The sequence below is a fragment of the Xylocopa sonorina genome, chromosome 1 (assembly GCF_050948175.1).
Source record: "Xylocopa sonorina isolate GNS202 chromosome 1, iyXylSono1_principal, whole genome shotgun sequence".
In the NCBI taxonomy this organism is placed as follows: domain Eukaryota; kingdom Metazoa; phylum Arthropoda; class Insecta; order Hymenoptera; family Apidae; genus Xylocopa; species Xylocopa sonorina.
The window spans coordinates 9,409,932-9,431,780 of NC_135193.1; the positions used below are offsets into that span (position 1 = coordinate 9,409,932).

General features: G+C 52.6%; 1 protein-coding gene across 2 annotated transcripts in view; it reads right to left on the reverse strand.

Annotated features, from left to right (window-relative positions):
• Window positions 1–21,849, reverse strand: part of E75 (ecdysone-induced protein 75) — a 138,698-nt gene that overhangs the window by 52,172 nt on the left and 64,677 nt on the right. Inside the window, exon 1 of one of the 2 annotated variants that reach the window (XM_076893628.1) lies at window positions 21,546–21,767. The exons of the other annotated variant lie outside the window; for it this stretch is intronic. Within the exon in view, the coding sequence (XP_076749743.1) occupies window positions 21,546–21,720 (175 nt within the window). The 5' untranslated portion in view covers window positions 21,721–21,767. Of the gene's footprint in view, window positions 1–21,545; window positions 21,768–21,849 lie in introns of those variants that run through there. 2 annotated transcript variants of the gene reach the window in all.

Here is a 21,849-nt window from a genome sequence, read left to right on the forward strand (position 1 = left end):
GGATATCGTAAAAGCCGTCGTTCGTGACGAAATTCCTCTCGCCGGCTGATTAACGCCTGCCTTCGAGCCTTTTAGAAGGAGGAACCCCCTCGACATCAAGCTTCGCGCGGTCTTCCATTCAGCTGGTGCCTCTTTCGTACTTTCCTCGATCCTTCTCGCACCACTTTGCAAAAATAATCGACCATGGCTATCCATCGAGCTCAACGTACGCGTTTCGCGTGGTTCAGACGACATTTTTAACATCTCAATTTTACCATCGATCTCAGCGCGCAGAGCAAAGCGTAAATCGCGAAACGATTTAATCCTAGGAAAGATTTAATCGAGTCTACCCTCGATGTTGTAAATTCGCGGAATTCACCAGCGTTAGAGGCATTCTAATAATAGTTGGAGCGGTAATCGAGAATACGAGCTGATAATTATCCTTGGAGTTAACCAGGACAGAAGGTTTCCCAATCTAGAGCAGATTAGCGTTAAGCGGTGGCGAGGAGCGACGAAAGAAGAAAGAGTCGAGGGACGGAGGGGGATTGGAAAAATGGTTTAAAGGATATTGTAGTTATTCTGGAATGCGTTCCACCTGCGACCGCGAATCGGGTGACCGCAATCTACGCCGGTATGTCGATACGTACAACGATTAAGAAATTCTGTACAAGTTATCCAATCGTTGCGGTATGCGAATCATTGGCGTGACATGTAAATCGGGTAACAAAGGAGTCGATCTATCGACGGCATCCGCGGCGGGACCAGGATAATCAAGGACTCGTGCGTCACGATTTCGAGGCCCAATCGTGCTCTACCACGTATGTTCCAATTCGAAGAATCGTTGGAGACTGATCACCGTGCTGCAATTACACGAGCGATTGCAAACTGTTGCAAATCGTATGCATTGAAAATAGCACGATCGAGATATCAACTGCGTTGCAATCTCGAGGATACTCTTTTACAAAACTACTCTGCTCTAAACCCAGCACCCCATAACCCACCATTAAACGACGCACAATCGATCAGCCTCCCACGGCGAGAGCCTTTGTATATTATATAAGTCACGAAGGTTGGGCCACGGGATTTTCGTGGCATCAGTGACTGCCGTTCAGACTCCAGACGGACAAAGAGAAAGAGAGACGAAGCGAGTCAAGTCGTACGAGAAAGAAATGTCGTCGCGGTGAACGCGACGAAGTCAGAGCTGCTTTCTCCGTGGAGAAGCGAGCGAGCAACAGCAGCAGCAGCAGCAGCAGGTAGCAGGTAGCAGCGATCGAGAGTAAAAGCGGCTGATCGCGGAGAGCAACGGAGAGGAGCAGAGGTCCCTGGTGGGCAGAGCGAGAGAAGACAACGGCAGGGAGAAAGGTGAAAGCACTCTCACCTCGCCTCGTAGCCATGGAACGATCTTTTCGGTTTTTATGCCGCGCTCCTCCGAGAATACGATTCGCCTGGCGCCTCGGATACTTCGTTCCAGTTACGTGCTGGTTCCAGCCACGCTCCTCGGCGTTATTCATCATCCCGTGCGAGAGGAGGCTTCTCCAGTCTTCTAGGCTGGCTCGCGTACGTGCCAGCACGTGACGCGCTCCAACTATCCGCTAGAACTGGATTCTATGTACGTTGGAATCGCGTGTCCGTGTTCCGCGTGGATTCCGCTGACGGCTTCCGCGGTTTCCGGAGGCGCATCAGAAGCGCGCGTCTTTCTGGCGTATCATCGTTGCGTGGCAATTCGAGCAAACATCGCATCGTCGCGTATCACGCAATTTCGCAGAACCATCGCTTCGATAATCGACGACGATGGTAACGCGTAATCGTTCGAAACTGGCAACCACTAAATTCTCAATTTAACGAACGTTTAATCGAGTATGCGAAAAGTTTCGTTCGCGCGCTCGATCAGTCGAACGTGCGTGTAGACGAAGAGTAAAAAGTAGGGTGGAAAAAGAAATGGCAGTGGCGAACGATGATGCATCGGAGAAGGGACGCGTCATCGTGTTACGTGTCGCCGCGGCTGAGTCCCGGAAGTAGCGTCATTTCGGCGGGAGAGCGGTCGATGCGGGACGGCGCGAGTCTTGAATAGCGAGGCGAAGGGATAAAGAGACCTCGATAGCGGGCGTAGACCTCGCGAGCGGTTCTGTTGTAGCCGTAGAACAACGGCCCTGAGCCTTTGTGAGGCGTTGCGAAACACAACGAGCCAGGCCACCGCGCTGGTGCACGCTCGTATCTATTATTACGTGACTTTTTTTTTTTCTCGCCCCTTCCTTCTTTTCCTTTTTTTCTTTTCATTCCCCTCCAGGGCCGCGGCGAGTGTAGCCTTCCATCGGGATCAGGTGTCCGGCTCGCTCGCCCGCTCGCCTGTGACCGACTCGATTAAAATGGGATTAAACGGTGACAGGCGTAACGATCCCTAGTTAATAGCGCGCGAGGTGAATGGGAACGCAGGAAACCGCCTTTCGAGTTCTCCACGACGAATTCGCGGGTTTCAAGGGAGGACAGTGTCACGTGGCGAGTATTCGTGGTTTTTTTTTAAATTTTAAATCGGACTCTACAGCTATGTAGGAAGTTAATACACAACGTTCTTGCCGTGACGAGCGTTCGCGTGTGAATTCAATGTTGAGAATTGGTCGAGGAATTGAATTCGAAATTAGACGGAGTAAAAGTTGACTCTGTTCGCTGGTGCCCGCTTGCGGTAGTGGAACAGAGAGGCAACGTGTTGATCGTGGCCGTCGCTCAACAGGACTAGACGCTTGGCTCCTGACAGATAAAATGCTTTTATGTAATGCTGCCAGGTCTCTAGTCTGGATAAAGAGAAGTAAAACTGTTGCGCAATGACCCCGTTGCGCGTTTCGGCCAGGCCGTGTTGGGAAATCCATCGTGTCGTTAAAAATGTGGGCCATCGGCACATTCTTGTTCCACGAGAACGAGCTGCGATGCAACAGCGAGCTGCGACCCATTTAGCCATAGTCGTTCGCCGCTTTCGTCATCAAATTTTGCCCCGTTAACCCGTTATAGGACTTCGCAGCCGGACCAGCTTCGTTCGATCGATAAAAGGGCGATCTCTCGATTGTTATTCCACGTTCTCTCTGCGGAAAAAGCTGGCGCCCTTTACGAAATCTCCTCTCTTCGTGCAATACTTTTTCGCGCGAAGCGTGAAAAATTGCTCGACGGCAGTAATAAACGATTCAGCGCAGAATCCTCGCGACGGTTCGCGGAATCGAACGCGTACGCGCGTTCCGAGGAAGCGGATGGAAAAATCGCCGTGGCATTGGGGAACGTCGAGGCGATGACGCGAGCCGGATCGCGGGTCATTTTCCTGGGAAAAGCCGGTGAACTTGGGAATTACCGAGAGCGTCGCACGCGGGGCGAACGAAACCAGCTCGCTCGCCGCGCCATCGTCCGGCGTGACGCGCAACTTTCTTGGTAGGTGCGCATCGGTTCGCGGACGCTAGGTGGCAGGTGGACTGGCCGTGGTAGCGGGCAATGTCAATGTCAATGAGCACGTGAGCACCGCTCGCGGAAAAATCGATACGCGTCAGTGTCAAAGCTTTTCCCGGCGAAAGGGAGGTAGCTGCACACGCGAGACCGAACCCGGGGATGTCCGTGGGGTCGTCGAGATGACGCGGTGCGATGTTTATTTAGATCGCCGCCTCGATTCTTTCCACGGCACGCCAAAACGGCACGTCACCCGTCGTTGGTTCCTCCTGGACGGTTGGTTCTCGTTTCGTCTGCTCGAGAACGAGATTACGAAGTCCTTGGAAGTCGACGATAAAGATTGCTCGTGATGGTACGTGTCGTCTCGATGAAAGCATCCGAACATCCGATCCTTGTCGAGGATGTACGAAAGGAGTGGCTATTGGAGAACGTGCCGGTTCCATCGCAGCTGTTTAAAGTTCCGTCGAGAGTGTAAAAGCACCGCTTTAAGGAATACACTGGTGCGACGAGACTAGAGAAACGTTCGACACCAAAGGCACTAGCGATTCCGTACAGAAAAGTGCGACATCCAATCCGATGGTACTATCCTCGACCAATACCCCGAATCATCCCTTGTGTCGCGCGATACCGCGAACCTGCGCGGAACAGTGTCCCAATGGTGACGAAAATAACCCAGCCGTGGTCGAGCGATGAATAATCCCGAATTGTCCTCGAGATACCCACGACGACCCTATCTCTACGAACCTGTCCACCCTCGTTCTAAAAATACACTCGAACCACGTACAGAAATTACGCCGCTCTAACGGGCCACCTGTACGACCTGCCTAAACAACCCTCGAACAAATGAACGCGAGCGAAAACAAACAGCGTTGGCTAGCCAGGATCGTGCCAGGACCAGTTCAGGCTGAATCCAACCGATCCGTGGATCAGGCACAAGGAACAGGCACGCGAGGAGACGCGACGCGGTTACACAGAGAGATAAAGGGGTTGTGGAACGAACCTTTGACCCGTTGATGACGCCTCTCGGGGTTCTGCGTCTCGTTGACCGCGATGGTCGCCTCGCACACCTCAATGGGATAGAGGGTCACCGTGTTGCTCGCCGCGTGATCGATGATCCCGGTTTCGGCCGGATCATCGCTCGCTACCACGTTCGCCGACATACCCGCCGTAGTCGCACTGGTGACAACACACCGTCGAAGCGGTAGGCGCACCCGCGTACTCTCGAGGGTTGATGTCCATGAATGGGGTGGAGGTGGCGGCAGACGGGGCGAGCGAGATCCGCGGCGCACGCGCCCACGGTTTTATGCCCACGCGATTCGACTCGTTCGCCGGAACCGAGCGACCCTTCCTCCGAGGGACGTCTCTCGGTTTTGCGTAGGACTGATGACGCACGGCCCCTCTGTTTGCCGGAACACTTTTACCCTTCGGTTTTTTTAGCGTCCGCGACGGGGGTTGAACGCGCGGGAAACGGCTGGTATTTAAAGCGACGGCTATTTTTCGAAACGTATCACGCGTTCACGGGTGGCTGGGCTGTTGCGCGCACGCGGGGCACCAGCAATGATCCAGATGCTCGAAGGGAGAGAGTAATCGGACGATTGTTGTACGTATTGGTCGACTTGATGTTTCAATTAAGCTTGTTACTAATTGGTTTCGTGAATAAGGTGGCGTCGTTGATCACTTACGGATTAAATGGCACGGGTGACGGGGCCGTATAACCGACGACTGACTTACCTGCAAGGAAAAAAGAAACATTGCGTTAGAACGAGTATTAGGAACAGTAAAGATTGTATCAAGAATATGGTTCATGGTTTGGATAAAAGTGTTGCGCGGGTTCTCTTATTGGAGAGCCTTTATGTTGTACCCGTGGCGTGTATTATTTTGGTCGTTCTATTTCCGTTTCGCCAAGCGTCAAGCGACACGTACGAAACGAGCATTGTTGTCTTTGACGGCGACTATGCGCTGTCATAATTATTCGCTAAACCTTGCGAATGGAACAGCACCCTCGTAAAACCATAAACTTGTCATTCGACGGGCATTCCTGGGAATTGCACGGTGCGCGGAAATAGAATTTCGTCGCCGTAACATCCGACTTCCGAGACCCCCATTACGAAGTTAAGAATAAGCCTCGTAAACGAGGACTATACCAAGGTTTACGAGGTCTAAATTTTCACTGAATCACCCCTAATCTGTCCTTCGTACCTGATCCCTCGCCAGATCTGTCGACTCGAGGGTCGCGTTCGTCGCGCGGTTCCTCGGACCGCGAGATCGTTCGAAAATTCCCGCCAATGGCGCCCCGAAATCGGTCCCTCCAGGTGTCTATTGGGTGATAACGTTATCAGAAGGAATTCGCGCGTCCCGATACCGACCCACGAGTCGCGAATTTCCTGTCGTACCGACTCGCAGGTTGGGATTCGCGAAAGGATAGTGGCGCCTCGTCGCGGAACGCGTCGGAACCGTTTCGCGGTTGCTGTCCCCGTTCAAATGTGCCCGCAAGTTTTGCGAACCACCGTGTATTATCGCTATTGGACCGCTGAATTCCTCTTCGCACGGTACCTCGTACGATTGCCTTAGATTAAACGTGAATTTTGTAAGCGACAAGTGAGAGAGAGAGATAAGGAGAGATTAGAAGAGGTTTGAAATTATTAGCGGCAGATTTAAAAGGATTAAGGCAATGGCTGCGATAAACAGACGCTTCTGAACGCGAATTGCAAGCTAAAAAAATAAAGAGTATATAATGCGACAAAACGCTGCACTCGTTCTCTCCATGTCGCGCAAACGTAAAACAAAAGAGAAAAGAGAAAAAGGAAGGATAACCATCCTCGGGTGATGCTCGAAAGGAAATGACTCGGGTCAGCTTGAGAGGCACTGCTCGCGCGGCGATGTATATTCTCGGATGGAATAGAATCGAGGGACGCGTGCGGTGTGTTGGTGCACCTTGGAAACTCAGCTACCAACCGGGTCGTTGACCGGCCGTCGAGGAAAGTGGGACGGAGCGAGCAGCACTCCGGCGTTAATGCGCGAAGGCCTTGAGAGATCACTGACGCATGCGTCCGCACGGAAAGATCGAGAAAGACCGTCGTCCCGCGGGGGAGACCGGGACGCACGCACGGCGCGCGCGAACACGCGAGAGCGAAGAGGACGCCGCGAGGCGTCGACGACCACCGCGAGTTGCCCGCGTCCTTTCTCTTTGCCCGCGCGGCCACGCGCTTCTGCGAGCGTGGAAACCAGGGAAAATCGCGACGAACAGATCGCGACGCCCCTTTCCTTGGCCGTCTTTCGGATCGCGGTGCACTCGCTGGAGAACGGTTCTCCAACTCTTAACTGGAGGTGCGCGCGGTGAACCACTTCGAACGCGTTGTCCGACATTCCTATCGTTTTACTATTTTTTCAACTGCCACGAGAGATTGCTGAAACTGCTCCAACTAATTAAACGCTCGAACGGCCTCGATCGCGATCCTTCGTCTCGCGTCTGCTTTACCAATTCTCTTCTACTGGTTGTACTACTCGAGTTGCTATTCCAGGAGAAGGTAGGAACGTAGGATAAGAGCCGGACGAGGGGCACGAGAAAGTGAATAGGACGCAATCGTTCGCTCTCTCGTCTGATTTTCCCGGGCGTCTCGCCGTGGCGGCGAAATTTATGTAAGTTTCTCGAGGGTTTACATAAGGCCTGGTGCGCGCGTCAGTTTCCGCAACACGCGCGAGCGACCAATTTAACCGCGTTGACGTAACGATGTCAACGCACCTTTAATCTACGCTGGCCGAAATTCGCCAGGCGCGACCTTAAAAACCGCTGCCTCCGCCTGGCTTTCGCTCGCTCGCGAATTCGTTTATCACTGGGACCAGGACGCTCGCATTAGCTGCCGCGCGACCACCTGAGTCCCTTTATCGACCATTTTGGTACCCTTTCACCCGTGTACGTGAACTGCTTCACGTACTTTGCTGGCGATCTTTGGGTTCAGTTAGATTCGCCTCGATTTGGAAATCTTTCGATTAATCTCTCGTCTACGTGTCTTGTACCATAGTACAGTATAGTGATTCATCTCATCAGTTCTGATAGTAAAGAGTAATATTTTCAGACACGAAGCGAAATTTTTGAAACGAACGATACCCTTAAATGGAACGATCGCTTCTGCGATTTCCCACGGATCATCCAATCATCGTTCCAACTGTGCATAAAATTAAGGGATGCTCGAGTAGCCACCCCGTTTCCGATCGTGGATTGACTGACCCGCGAGCGACTCGAGGGGGAAGCACGCACGGGATAACGAGCGTAGAAACGAGCCGGTTAATTGGACCGTTTAAAGTCGACTCGATTCGCCGGGTCGAGTCGCATCGAGCGGCCGGACGACGAAATGAATTCGATTGCGAAATCGGCCGGTTTGCCGGAAGTCGAACACGGATCAGCGACGGCGAACCAGGACGCGGCGCGGTGCCATCGCTAACGCGCTTGTCTACGTACGATGATGTCGAATCGTTTGCTGCGCCTCTCGGAAAGTGAAAGCACAACGGTTGTCTCTTTGTGTCGTAAACCTCATGGCTACGCGACGCCTCCAGCTACGTACGCTCTCTTCGACCCTCTATTTCGACGTTTTCGATAATGAGTCGACGCGAATTTTTAACGATGACGCGTGATTGCACCCTCAAATGATCCGATACCAAGCAGTTCGCAAGTCAGAATGCTAACACGCGCTTTCAGAATTCTTTTCAAACTCTAATACAACAGCAATGAAGTTTCATTAGCGTCTGCTGTGCTTCAGGATCGAACTCAACCATTTAAAGATTCTCGAATGAACCTACGCGCAAAGTTGAGAGCAGAGAGAGAGTAGAAGATCCAGAGATCGGTTCGAGTCGATTCGATTTTGAAGTCGAACGAGGATCAGAAGTTGTTGCGCGAATCGGAAGCGTCGTTTTCTCGCGATACGTTTCAAAACGGGCGTGTTGAGCAACGATCTCGCGCATTTCACGGCTGAATGTGATACAGGGCGACCTGTCGCGATACACCGCGATATATACGTTTCACAAGCCTCGCGTTTATGAAATCGCGTTAAGCAACGGCGTACGCTCGTTTCGATGCTCGGTGCACGCTCGATAAACGATCGAGCTCACCCTGAAACCGTGATTTCCACCATATTTCGAACTTCGCAGCTCGCGAGTTAACTGGACGCGTCTGAACGAAGATGAATGGAAACGTAACTTTCATCGCACCTCTGCGAACACACCTTTAATACTCTCCGTCTCTCGACGCTCTGCCTTCGAAGGACTCGTCGCAAACTCTGAATTCTCCAATTGATCGATAAAATTGCGCGCAATTTACTTGGAACTGTACTTCTCAATACCAATTGTATCTTCAGCGACCCTGCGATTTTAAATGAACATCGTGAACGCTTAGTTCGCGCTTCTTACATCATCCGTTTGACTCAATTATCCGTAGAAGCTATGCGATGAAACTAAAAACAAACTTGATAAAAATTTTCTTCGGCGTTTCCTTAACCGTACCTAATGGAGAGAGGATAATTGCACGCAGAGGAACGGAAATGCTCCCAAGGCGTCGATGAATCAAGGAGGAATAAAAATAGAACGAGAGGAGAAGAGAAGGGAGGATAAGAACGAAGAGACACGCGCTATCACGCTCCACGGAAAAGTACCTCCAGGAACGGATGGAATCGGAATTCCAATGGAAAGCGAGCGATGGAGCTCGGATTGAGATTGAATTCCTCGCGCGGTGGCATTTAACCGGCGGGCGGGTGCATCGTGTGCAACCCTGGCGCAGCACGCAATCGCGCGCGCGTTTGCAGTTACGCAAGGGACGGAAGGCGAAACGAGTGCACGAATCGAGGGTGTGCGAGTTACGCTCGAGCGAAATGGCCGATCGATCGACGGATAACGCCGGGACAGGCACGTACGGACGATCGACGAACGGAGAAAGCAACGCGAGCCCAAATTTTCCCTCCTTTTTTGCTTTCTTCTCGTCCATTTTTTTTTAATTTATGCTAACTATCACTTTTTTCATTCTATGGTCACTGTAATAGTCTCTGTAATTCTAATCTTTGACACAGAGAGCCTCGTGTGTTTGTATTATTGTTAAAAAAAATTGTTGAAAATTGTTTGGAGGCAGCAAGGAAGTGGTTGAAAGACATGAATATTTTAATTAACAGCTCGTTGTTCCGTAGCATCAGCGGAGTTATGTTAGCCGCGGTAATGGCCGGGTCGACGACCCCTTAGCTCGAGCGCGTTAATGAAATAGTTGCATAATGCACGAGCGCGCGATGAAACTATCCCGCTCGAAGCAACTCCGCTGACCGAATTCACCGGTGCTCCGATTGTGCAAAGTGAAAATTGCGATTCTGCTTATGATGCATAATAATAAGCGCTCAGCCATTTTCCTCTCTCGATTTCTCGTGCCACTTTTCAACTCACACGCGTGTATCTCGCTCTGCACTTTTCTTTTCGTGCCTCGTGTGTATACGAGCGTGCATCTCGCGTGAAAATTTACCGGTTCTTCGGAAGTTCGATAAAAACTTTAAATCGCGCGATCCCTCCGCTTCGACGCGAAACTTGGACACCGACAATCTCCATAAAAAGACGTCTCGCTACCAGAAAAATGTCGCGAATTTGCATCAGCGCGGACTGTGCGTATTCGAATAGCAAGTCACATCAATAATTTCTAACCAACATCGCAGACAGAAATTTCCTTTGATACAGAATAATTGATATTCCTTCAATTCGCCTTGTGTCAGACGCTTCGCCTTGGTTTCAGAGAAAAAGAAGAGTCTCGTTCGACGCGTCGATACCTGCACGTCGTAAAACAGTCAACCGATTTTCCCAACGAAACGAATATTCCCGCGAGCAGGAGCGTGTGGCGAGAATTCCCGGGACAATTCCGCGGTTATTATCGCGCGCGAAACCCATTACGGCTGCGCCTCGATCGGGCTGCGAGGGGTTGGGATTCGCGGGTGGCTCGGATCGTTTCGCTCGCGATAAAAGTAACGAGGCGATCGGCTTATATTAAATTTGCCGGCTTTGCAAGACAGATATCTCGGTGTGTAATAAAGATAGCAGAGGGCCGCCCTTACCCCTGTACGGGTTCGAGCGGAGAAATCCCCGGGGGTCGGCTGTGCATCGGGTCGCGAGGGCAACGAACTCGCCGCGATCTCTAACCCGGTCAACCGCGACACAGATTCCACGTAGCAACCCTCTGCGCGGCGCCCACCCGCTGTTCCCTGTTTACGCGTTACCGTAACATCGATTCCACCCGAATTAGAACGCGCGTGAAACGATCGTGCTTTCGAAATTGCGAGCTTCGCCTTCCTTCCCCGACCTCTCGTCGCGCGGACCATTCTGTGGCTCTGTTCTTTGGCGAGAGAGAAGTACAGTTTTCCCTTATTTCTGGCGTACAATATCGTTTCAAGGGGTTTGATTTTATTCGACGAAGATTTTCTTTTCCAGCCGTGATTTTGGATGACGGGTGTGTGTGCGCGAAGTCAGGAGACAAAGCGGGGTTGACGTCTCGCGGGTCAGCCACGTGCACCAGAGAAAGCTGGAGGGAAATGGCACCCAAGGGACCAGCGGGGTGATCCTACGCGTCCTTTGTCACGTTGGAAAACGCGACATCCCAGGCTATTCCAGGAGCAGCGCAGAGGGCGGAGAAGCGTATCCGTCTCTCGAATCGAGTTCGAGCGAGTCAGGCTTTCTTTTATGCGGTACTGGCCATACGATTCGAGGGTGAACGCGGCAAATATGCGATCCATATGACAGAGACAAATGGTGTCTCTTTATGTACTTCGAACGATAATTATCGTATATTTTCCAACCTACATGCGATTGGACGAACAAACAAGTCTCTAAAAACTATCGTCGAGAACGCGTTACCCTTACAAGCCATTATAAAAACCTCATTATGCGAGTGTAATTGAACATTCCAATGATTCCAATTTGAAAGAAACGGGACAGGAAAAAGCCGCGTATAAATTATCTATCTCTTGATCGAACAATAAAGCAAAAACCACCGATGCCAACGAACGGAACAATGATCGATCTGTTTAATTAAAAAGGGAAAAAAGCGCGGCGGCAAAGTGGAGAACGGGCGAGGAGAAAAAAAACGCTGAAGAAAGAGAGAGAGAGAGAGCGCGAGAAAAGGAGAAATAGAGCAGAGTTGCGATAAAAAAGAGAAAAAAAGTGGGGCGGGGAGTAACGAGCGAAGGAGGTGTAAAAAAATTGGAATGATCGTGTAAGGTGTCTCGTTGGCGAGTTAGTCACACCGGTGATTAACCGTTAAGCGGTCGCATTTGCATGTTGCGCAAGCAACGCGACGACTGGGTGCCGGTGAGAAAAAAATCGCGACGAGTTCGTCGCGGATCGACGCCCGCGTCCTTCGAAGCCGGAATCCGAGCAGCAAGTGGCTGCTCGTCTGCGTCGAGAAGGAATTACGATTCCGTTCGATCCAGCGAAATTAATGACGCGAGGTCGGGAATTAACTTGATCCTTAATGGGCGCACATGATGCACAGCGATCAAACATGCATTCACCAACGTAAACAGCAGAATATCTTCCTTTCGTACACATCGAGTGCACTATCCTCGTTCTTACTGAATCGAGAACGTCTTGATCGCATTCGTTCCAAAGGTAGATCATCGTAACAACGAAAGAAAGCGAAAGCGATCTACCTGTCGTCCCGTCGATGCTTTGGCGTGCAAAAGGAAGACTCGAAAGCACAAATACCCGAAAGAGAACGAAAGTTCGAACAGAACCAGCTCGAGTCTCTTGTCCAAAACGCATCGCAAGGACGGTGGTTCCACCGCGAGGCAGGGACCGGAGAACGTGAGCGCCATACGGTCCTCGCCGACCGACGAGGAGGAAAGGCGCGCGTTGCTCGCGCTGGCGAGTACGTAGAAAGTAAATTGACGGCCTCGACGAATGTGAAAGTCGTGCCGTTTCGCGGAGACTTTCCATCGTGGCGCGTTGGAAACTGTCGCGATCCGTTGCGCAACCGCGCGATCGTTATTAATCGCGAGTCGAGCCGAGTCGAGCCGCTGGTACCCAAGGACGCCCCCTTATTTTCTCTACCGCGGTTCGTTCACCCTGATATCCCGTTATCAGCCCGCGATCGGACCAGCCGTTCGAACCGCGTGGCTGTTATCGTTCGTTCGCGCGTTACCCCGCTGGCGAACCAGCCGTTTCATCGATCCCGTCAATGGAGAACGAGAAGACCAGTTTAAATCGAGGAAACTGCACGCTCGCAGAGACTTTATTGCTCTTGTTTCAACGACCGTCCACTGGCTTTCTTCGGCTGGTTTTACTGGTCATTTAAACCCTCGCGTTAAATAAAACCGTGAATCAGAAGAGACTGGGGGTGGTTAACGACCGCGTAAAGGGGATGAAGATGTATCGTGGCAGTGGTGAAAAGAATTCGCGTCTATTGATCTGTTGGAACGATTTTTGAGTTCTTCAGATGTTAGAGTTTGAAATTGACCAGCTGGAATGACGCTGTATGGTGCTCGAGCGGTAACGTTTACCTCGCAGCACCCCTTTTACACCCCTTTAGAGCTTCGTAACGAGAGTCTAGCGCGGAGGTACGTGGAAGACTAATAAATCATAACGAACGCGGGAGCCAAGATTATTTCAACAAGCACAACAGTCTCGAAGAAAAAGCTTCGAAAGAACCTAACGTACAAACACGCTTTACTGCCTCGAGAGTCGTGCCTGTTCCTTCTCGTCTCGCAAGCCAACAATGCCAAAAATTCGCAGAACAGTAAAAATGTATTGGAGTCCGGGGAGGAGGATCGCGGCACAATGCACCCTCGCGTTTTTTCGCAGGAAAAAATCAAAGATTTACGACGGAAGGGTTGTGTCTCCTGCGAATCTGTCCGATAACGGTAAAAAGAAAAATGTTGCAGAGAAGAGACAATGCCGTGAAGGGTGCCAACTGGGATCCCTAACTGTAACCCTAAAAAGGCTCGTAACCCTTAAAAAAAGGGTTCGCCGTGCGTGGCAATATCGGTTGGTAATAAAAAAAAAAAAAAATGGGGGAGCAGGGCAGCCTGGGCGGCTGCTAACGGGTTTAAAACGCGCCAAGTCGCAAAGTCAATTTCTTTGCCCTGGTAATCCCTCTCGCAAACGACTCTCGGCCCTGTCTGCTCGTAAACGCGTAAAACCAGCCAAAGGATTAGAAGTCGCGCACCCTTCCCTAGCCCTATCCCGCGTTCGTTTCGAGACCCGCCGCACCTTCGACAAGAAAGCGGATTAACGAGAAGACGCGCGTAAAAAGCAGTAAAACGTTCCATTTTTTTGGCCAACTGGCCAACGTGAGTCAGACCGCGTTCTCGCGCTCTCTCCAATTTCGAAGTCACTGGAACGTATTCCAATTTATTGTCCACTTTTTTTTCCTCCGCCGTGTTTTTTTTTTTTCTTTTTGTTCCTCCTGTCGCTTCTTTCTCGGCGATGGTTCGCTTTTTGCCTGCCTGCGTCCGTTCTTGACACCATCGGTGGACGTCGAAGACAGGTAACGGGTGTACAGGGTTGTTCAAAAGTTCGTAACGCGTATCACGAATCGAAGTGCGAGCGTATAAAATACTTTGTCGCGAGTATCGAGCAATTCGTTCGCTCTGTACGCTATCAGGTGAACTGTGCGTGTGTAATAGAGGGAAAAAGTCTGGCGTTCTCGCGATGGCGAAGGATGCTGCGAAACTTTTGAGCAGCGGCGTACACAAAGAAGCGAAACGAGGGGTTGGCGGGAGTAGTCGAGCATCGACCGGTGAAATATTGCTCAACTCGGAGGCGAGAGTGAAAGAGTTAATTGCTTTCTCTTCCTTCGACGGATTATATATCTGCGTGCACGTTCCTCTGTCCCGCTTTCGTAACCCTTTTTTACGCGTTTCCTTCGAGACATCGGCGAACATTTGCCACGTCCACGAACCACATTTCTGACCGCGTTCGCGGGTGTCTTGCGTACCCCGAAAGAAGACAATAACAAACACTGCGTACGCGTTGCGTTTCGAAAGTCGACTTGGCGAACGAAAGTTCGCAAACGAGAGTGTACAGGGGTATTAGAAATTCGTTTTGGAATGATTTATGCGTGTCACGTGGAATTCAAATGGAACTGAGTCACGCGGTCCATGTTGGGAATTTCGTTCTCGCAATTAATTGCTCAACGCGTTGCACCGCGAACAGACCGTGGACGGCTTCGAACGACAAAACGAACGAGCTTCCGCCATTACAAACGCAAAAACCCAAGCATCGTACTCGCAAAGAATTCATTTCTACGCGAAAACGACCATCGAAACTGACCAAAACGCGAGCAGAATCGCTGACGAAGGATCATCGAAACGAGCGTGGACCACGAATTTTGCGCGACGCTGTAGGGAACGTGCTCCCAGCGGTCTAATCAGGCCGAGGAAAATGCGCGCGGAAAGTGACGCTCGTCGGTGTCGGTCGCGGTGACGGTGGCAGGGGGTTGGAGTGGGTGGCCGAGGAGTCGCTCGGATTGCAAGCGTCGAGGTCGCGAGGTCGTTGACCGGCGAGGGTGGCACTCACCCTAACTAGGCCAGCGGATCTCTCTTTCTCTTGTCTCCCACCGCTGTTCTCCTAGCGTACCCCACCGCTCGAAACCCGCTCAGCCCAACCCCACTCGTCGCGAACCCCTCGCTTTTCCCCTACTATCGCCTCCTCTCCGTCCTCGCCTCGCTCCAACGGTCCACACGGTTCTGCTATTTTCGCGGGGGCCACTCGACACGGATATATACGGTCCGCCTACGTTTGGCGGGATAATTTACGTTATTGAGGCCGTTCCACCCTAGCCCCCACCCGGTTCGCCGCCGCCGCCGCCTCGCGGCGTGCTCTGCGAGGCCGCGCCGGGTGGAAAAAAGCGCGCGATCTTTTTTTCCCGCCCGTCCCTCTCTCGCGCCTGCTTCGACGCGTTTTTCCGCTCCTGGGACCGCGGTTACGTACGCGTTCCGGGTGAATTACGAAAATTAGGGAAACTAATGAGGGGGAAAACGAGAAAGAACGGGAGGGGATGAAAACGGAGCACGCGTCAATGATTTACAGAGCGCGAGTGGAAAAAATTGTATGCGCTCGGGGGTGAAAAGTTTCAGGCTTTTCGCGTGTCCACGCGAAGAGCGACGCTCTTCTGTGATGAACCACTGCGTTTGCACGATATCGAATAATTTATAACTACTTGCGATACCATCGAATACACAAGTACTCTCTATCTCTCTCTCTCTCTAGGTTGATACAAAGATACGTAGGAACACGTAGGTTTAAACTGTACTATGGTTCGTTGCGACAGAATCGTTGATCGAAAGCGCGAGAAAAAGCTCGTCTACTATTCTATAATTAATTATCAAGGATCCCTGGCACGCGATAGCCTCGAAACGAGTCCGACATCAAAGACGGTCTTCCCTCCGGAGACGGGCTGCTGTTACTCTTTAATCGGAAACGAGCCGCAACCACGGGTACAAGTGCGGTTCTTAAAATCCCGGCTCTTTCCAGCTCCTTTCCCGGGGAGGCGAGTTGCGTGGCGCGCCTCGCCGCGTCCCATATTCGCGGTTCGAGCCTGAAAAAGCTCGCTTTGCCCCGCATTCAAAGGGGCAAACAAGCCGCGAGGGAACACGCAAAGGAACAATGGCGAACGCGTTTCCGCGTCACGGAGAAATTCAATCGGGACCGGACTACTTTCCGCGATTATTCTCACTCCGCGGAAGAAGTGGTCCATCGTCGCTGCAACGTCCCAATTCTACGGTAGACGCCGCTGGACTCGACGGAGATCTTCGTTGGAACCAGTAGTCGTCGATGCGAGCATAACGACGAAAATAACAGCGCCTAGCATCTCCCATTGCCGACGTTCGACTTTTATCGAATCTCGATCAGACACTCTGACAAGTTCTACGCTGATACACGTGGACGTTCGAACTATTTACAAGTAGCGCAGCTTTTCACGAAAGCCTAGCGAAAAAAAGTGGAATCGAAACGAGGACATCGGGAAGCAACGATTAACCCAAGCACCAACGGGGGTGGATTTAACGTAACCCCGATTAATCCCAGCGACGAATACGCATGTTCGGGTGGGAACAACGACAGCCAGCTAAACGCTCGGAATCGTGCGAGCGATAAAACGGTAACAGGACGAAATTACTGAGCTTTCGAGGAGAGCTGATGGGCGAGAGGGTGTGAGCGGGGGTGGTCACGGTGTAGATATAATATCTGTAGCACAGGGGCGACAGGTTGGTGGAAATGCTATACTTAGCACCCGTCCGGGAGAAGGGGTGGCGATACCGGGGTTGGCTGGTAGGTCAGAGGTCGTTGCCCTCGAGGCTGCTACCCTCTGTCCCTCCCACGCTGCCACCCATCGCCCGTAACCCGCTCCTCAACCGAGTTTCCGGGGGTTGACTGTGCGAGCGGTCGTGAAGCTCGCTCGAATTCCCGTAAAACGCGCGGACTCGTCTGCGATTTGTTCCTTTCCTCCTCCCGCCCTCCTTCCTCGACCCCTTGTGTCCCGCTTCGATTCGATTCCAGCTATTCCAAAGCTCGTGAACTCGTTCGACCGTGGCTGCGATTTTGTTCGGCTACCAGCGACTTTAGACTTTAGTTTCCACGAGTTTTACTGATCTACGGAATCGGTGTTGGTTTAACGCAGGAATTTTACCCCTTACGCTCGAGCCTCCTGTTTGGTGTTCGCGCGTAACGGCTCGAACGTTCGATATTTGTGGATACGTTTTGGTTACAAGTCGTAGTGCGAGTACAGCGAGCGGATTATTTATAGATTAGGAATGCATGAGAAAAGAGTGTTTATTGCTCCACGGTTTTATGATGTTGAAGGGTTACTGCAGGAGGCCTACCTTGTCCGCCTCTAACCGGCACCGCTCTAGCCGTTCCAATTTTAGAGTCTCCGACTACTCTCTTGCACCGCTCTAGCAACTCTAACAGATCTTCGGATCCCCTTTTCGAGCCCCTTCTAATTTTACTTACCGCGCCACGTCACTTTACCGATCGCCCTAACAATAGTGTACCTCACGCCGAGTGAACTTCACCCCTTATCGCGAACCAGTAAACCTTGGATCGCCAAACAGACAGGTGCAGCTTATCGCTGGCTTTTCTAACGATCCACGATATCGTATCCATAGGTAAACTACGCGTCGAATAGATAGATAAGGGTGTCTCTGACGCGAAGATCAAGTGTGACCCTTCTTGCTCTCGCGCCAACCCCACTAATCGTCGTTTCAATGCTGCACGATACCAGTACACGCGTAACGAACTCCGTGCGATCATCCCGTTGGCATTGAGGAGATCGTAAGACGATCTCGAGAAGAAAGAAAGATCGATCGTCCGCGGTGAAGAAACAGAGAGAAAGTCGCGGCCACGTACGAGTCCGCGATGAAACCAGCCGAGGCTCGCTGGAAAGAGAGAAATCACCGATTCCCTTTCATCGGCATCCGGACGGACCAGCCTTCGCGCGGTGCCTCTCGACTTCCTGGTCGGACCACTCTTACTTTCCTCCCGGTGAACCGTGACTCGATCTGCTCGCACTGTTCGCCACGAGACCGAGCGCAATGCGCCCGTCTCGATCGTCTACCCTCCGCGTCACGTTCCCCATCGTGACGTGGACGCCTCTATCGATCATTCCTATTCTTCCCTGAACAGTGACGCAACGAGTGCCTCGTGGATTAAGAACAGGTCGCGGCGAACGAGCCACGGACGGTGCTACTTCCCGTTGAGAAGCTTCTAGACTCTACCACGAAGAAACGATCGAGAGTCCTACGGTTTTCGAAGCTCGTCCGATAAAGCTGAAACGAAACGACCAACGCATCCATTCTCCTTAAACCCTTCTCCTCCGCGAGTGGACGAGAGTCGTTCCTGGAACGATCGTCAGAGCAATATCTCGGAATCCACGGTTGGTGCACAGAAAACGCTGGATGTTCGCGATCGGTTCAGCGAACTCCGGTGGAAGAAGCGGTCGCTCGCTCGTCGATAAGGGTCCGAGAGGCAGGCCGCGATAAGAGTTCGCCCGACACGGTTCGAGGTTGTTCACCTTGGCGTGCCGGGGCGAGAGCACGCGAGAAGCGTTGGAGGCGAGAGGGTGGACACACACAGTTGGTCCGCGCGTACGCAGCGTGAACCCGGGAGCGAAGGGGGATATATAAAGGAAGGCGAGAAAAAGAGGCGAGCGCGGACCAGCGCGAGGAAAAGATTAGAGGGGCTGAGGGGGGTGGGATCGGCGCTCTTATCGGGCTTCTCGTCGGTTTGGCTTGTGGCGTAGGGACGTTGCGAGATTAGAACGACCCCGAGAGCAGCTCGGAGAGTCGACGAACCGGTCTCTGATTGGGCGACGTCGAGTCAACGCTCCTCTCGCATAGCGATGAGGGGGAGGCGCGGGGGTGCACGGACGGGAGCAGAAGGTAGAGGAAGGGGGTAATCGTGGACTGGGAGAGGACACAGCGCATCAATCGAGGTCACTGGGGACCAGAAGGAGGCCAGGCCATTGCCCGTGTGTCTTGTTTTTGAGGTTAGCCAGTTGTCAGCACGAGCGCAATTAGAAAATGCCCGATGGAGTTTCGCGCGCGCGCTGTCGAAACGAGCTTTTTCCCTCCCTCCGTCTTCGAGGAGAGAAGATTTATCCGCGGAGGTATCTTCGCGCTTTCGTGCACGCGTTCAAGCTCCTTGAATCGTCGACGGGGCACGAGGATTCTGAATGGAACCTGGTGGCATTTATTCGATGGGATAGAGGAATCTTGATGTAAGTCTGTCCGACAGACGCAGCGGTTTTTCCGTCCAACGGCTCTAGTTCTCTCGTCGACTCTGCTCTACGAAATCCACGTGACGAATAGCGCGTTGATAATGCGATCCCTGCCTACTCCTCTCGTTCTGTGTTACGCGTCTTTCGAAATCGATTTCGACGACCGCACGATCGAGCTTCCTGCTCGCGGCAGGACCGAACGGAGTCGTTGCGCGGGTCGATTTCGCACCCCAGCGGCGACACCCCTTTTCGCGACGTCGCGCGCGAAATTTCGAAGCGCACGCGAGCGGAACCAATGGATCTCGCGGCGAAACGAGAGAGCGGCTCTCGACCCGCCTCGTAGTTACGCTCGTCGAGGCAGGTCAGTGCTCCGAACGGCGGATGCAGCTGCGACGAGGAACAGAGAAACGGTGAAAGCATTCCAACATGGCGAGAGTGATCACGGTCCAGCAGGCTGTTGGCTAATGGTACTTTCTCCGCGGGACAGCCGGGGCCGTGGAGCCCCCGAGCGTTCCCGTGTAAAAAGAAACCGTGAAAGATTCAGCGCGAGAGAGACGGACCCGTGAGTAGGTAGTTCATACGTAATTCACTATCGCGCGGTTACGTAACGCGCGAGGAGAATTCTCAGCCGGTTGAACGGAGCTGTATGCGTACACGCGTGCGTGTGACGTACGTGTGTACAACGCGTAACGCTTGTCAAGGCGGTCTTTCTCTTTCCCTCCGCTGACTGTACTCGCGTTCACGCAATTCGTTGCGCGTGTGACAGGTACGTGTGAACCATATCGTTCTCAGGTGCCGGTGTGGGTGAAATTGCACGGGTTTAAGGAATGGAGCTGCTGGAGCAAGTGCGAGCGGTGTCGATAGAAATTGTTAGGCACCGTTCACTCGCGCCCTTTCCAAAGAACAGAGGACCCTTCCTTACCCCCATCGATGTCACCCCCGCTGAGACGGAGGCGTCGAGCAAAAGTCGAGTCGACAAGCGAGCGGACGAAGACGAGACTAAAAAAAAAAAAAAAAGGCAGGAAAGTTCTAAAATAGGAAACGAGGGAGAGATTACGGTCGGAACAAAAGGTGGGCGATCGCTTATGAACGGGTCGCGATGCGCGACTGTATACGAGAGGCACATCGGGTCTCTTTTACGCGAGCAGAACAAGAGGGCGAACAACGGGCTAGCCGAGTGTGTTGGTGACCTTCGATGATAGCCGCGGGTGGGGAGTTTAGTCGAGTAGCTAAACTACGCTCTGGTGGGGAAGGGAAGGCACCAAAGAGAGAAAGAGAGAGAGAGACAGAGAGAGTAACAGAGAGAAAAAGAGTGAGAGGGTGCGAGAGAGATCGAGAGTCAGAGAGAGAGAGAACGAGAGGAGAACGGGTCGGTAGGGAGACCCAGTTCGAGTTTGTTGAACCGACCCGCCGGCGATTGGCCACACGAGTCGCGGAGTTCACTCTACTTGCCGAACGGAGGTAGGAGAAGGCGAGAGGAGGCAGTGGGGCGAGGTGGCCGGCCGCTCAGTTAATTTCATCTTGCCCCAGTTACGGGCCAGGCAGGGTGAACGAACTAGCCTCGCGCCAAGGCCCCACCGACCTACTTTCCTGTTCTACGGACCGCCAACGAGGGAAAGAGACAGCCACGGTATATGCGCCTCGCCCTCTCTCGCTCCCTCCCTCACTCCCTCTCACTCTTACTCGCTGTACAACACCGTGAGTTCACGACGAGTTCAGTAGAGACGGAGAGAGAATGCGAGAAAGAGAGAGAGAGAGAAAGAGAGAGGGTGAGGCGTACGTCACGCGAGAGCAAGAGGATACGTGGAAGCGGTCGAATCGGACAGAGAGAGAGCGCTTATAACGCGAACGCGAACGTGTGCGCGGATCTCGCACGTGGTGGAAGGGAGATCCGCGAATACTCTAGAGTGGGAGCTTCGCTAGAGAGGATCGCTATCTAGGCTAGAACCACGGGCAAAAAGAAGAGAGGGAAGACCGTGCCGGCTGGTGGGACAGGGATAGGGAGAATTCGCGACGAGGAGGGAGAAAAATTGCCGGAGCGCCGAGTGGAAGGCCGCCGACCGAGGGCAACGAACTAGCCTCGTCCCGGGCCCCGCGACCTACATTCCAACCCCGCTGGAAAGTGAAACCGCCTCTTTCTCTATTCCTTCCTACCTGAATCGCGATCTATACGCTAGGTTAAGAATGTTTTTACGAGCCTGTTCGTACACTCCGGAGGGACGCTGGCCTCGTGTGTGGATCGTTCGATGCGATATAGTTTGCGCGAACCCCTACAACACCCGATTCGGGAGCAGGACGCGCCGGGAAAATATGCGCGTACTCTCCCTTTCGTACGACGAGCGCGTCCTCGAGGGCGTGCAGCGTACCGCTGGGCTTATTAAACGAATGAAAACAATGCGTGGACGGGCTCGCTTACCGGCTAACACGCGTCCCAATAGGTTCTCGCTATCCTGGGGTGCACCACGATAACAGACTTGGGCCGATTGTTCCTTGTCGTTGTCCAGTGGCTCGGTAGACGGTGACAGAATATCGCCTGACGGCTGTTGTTCCTCGGCCGCGCTGCCACGAGGCTTGAACTCCTGCACGGTCATCTCTCGTCACGACAGTCCGCCGCGATATATCGCACCACTGACTCCTCTGATTTTTCCCGCCTCTTTTCCCTTCCTAGGTCCTCCTGTCCCGTTTACTCTCCCCGTTACGGCCTACTCGCTCGTCAACGA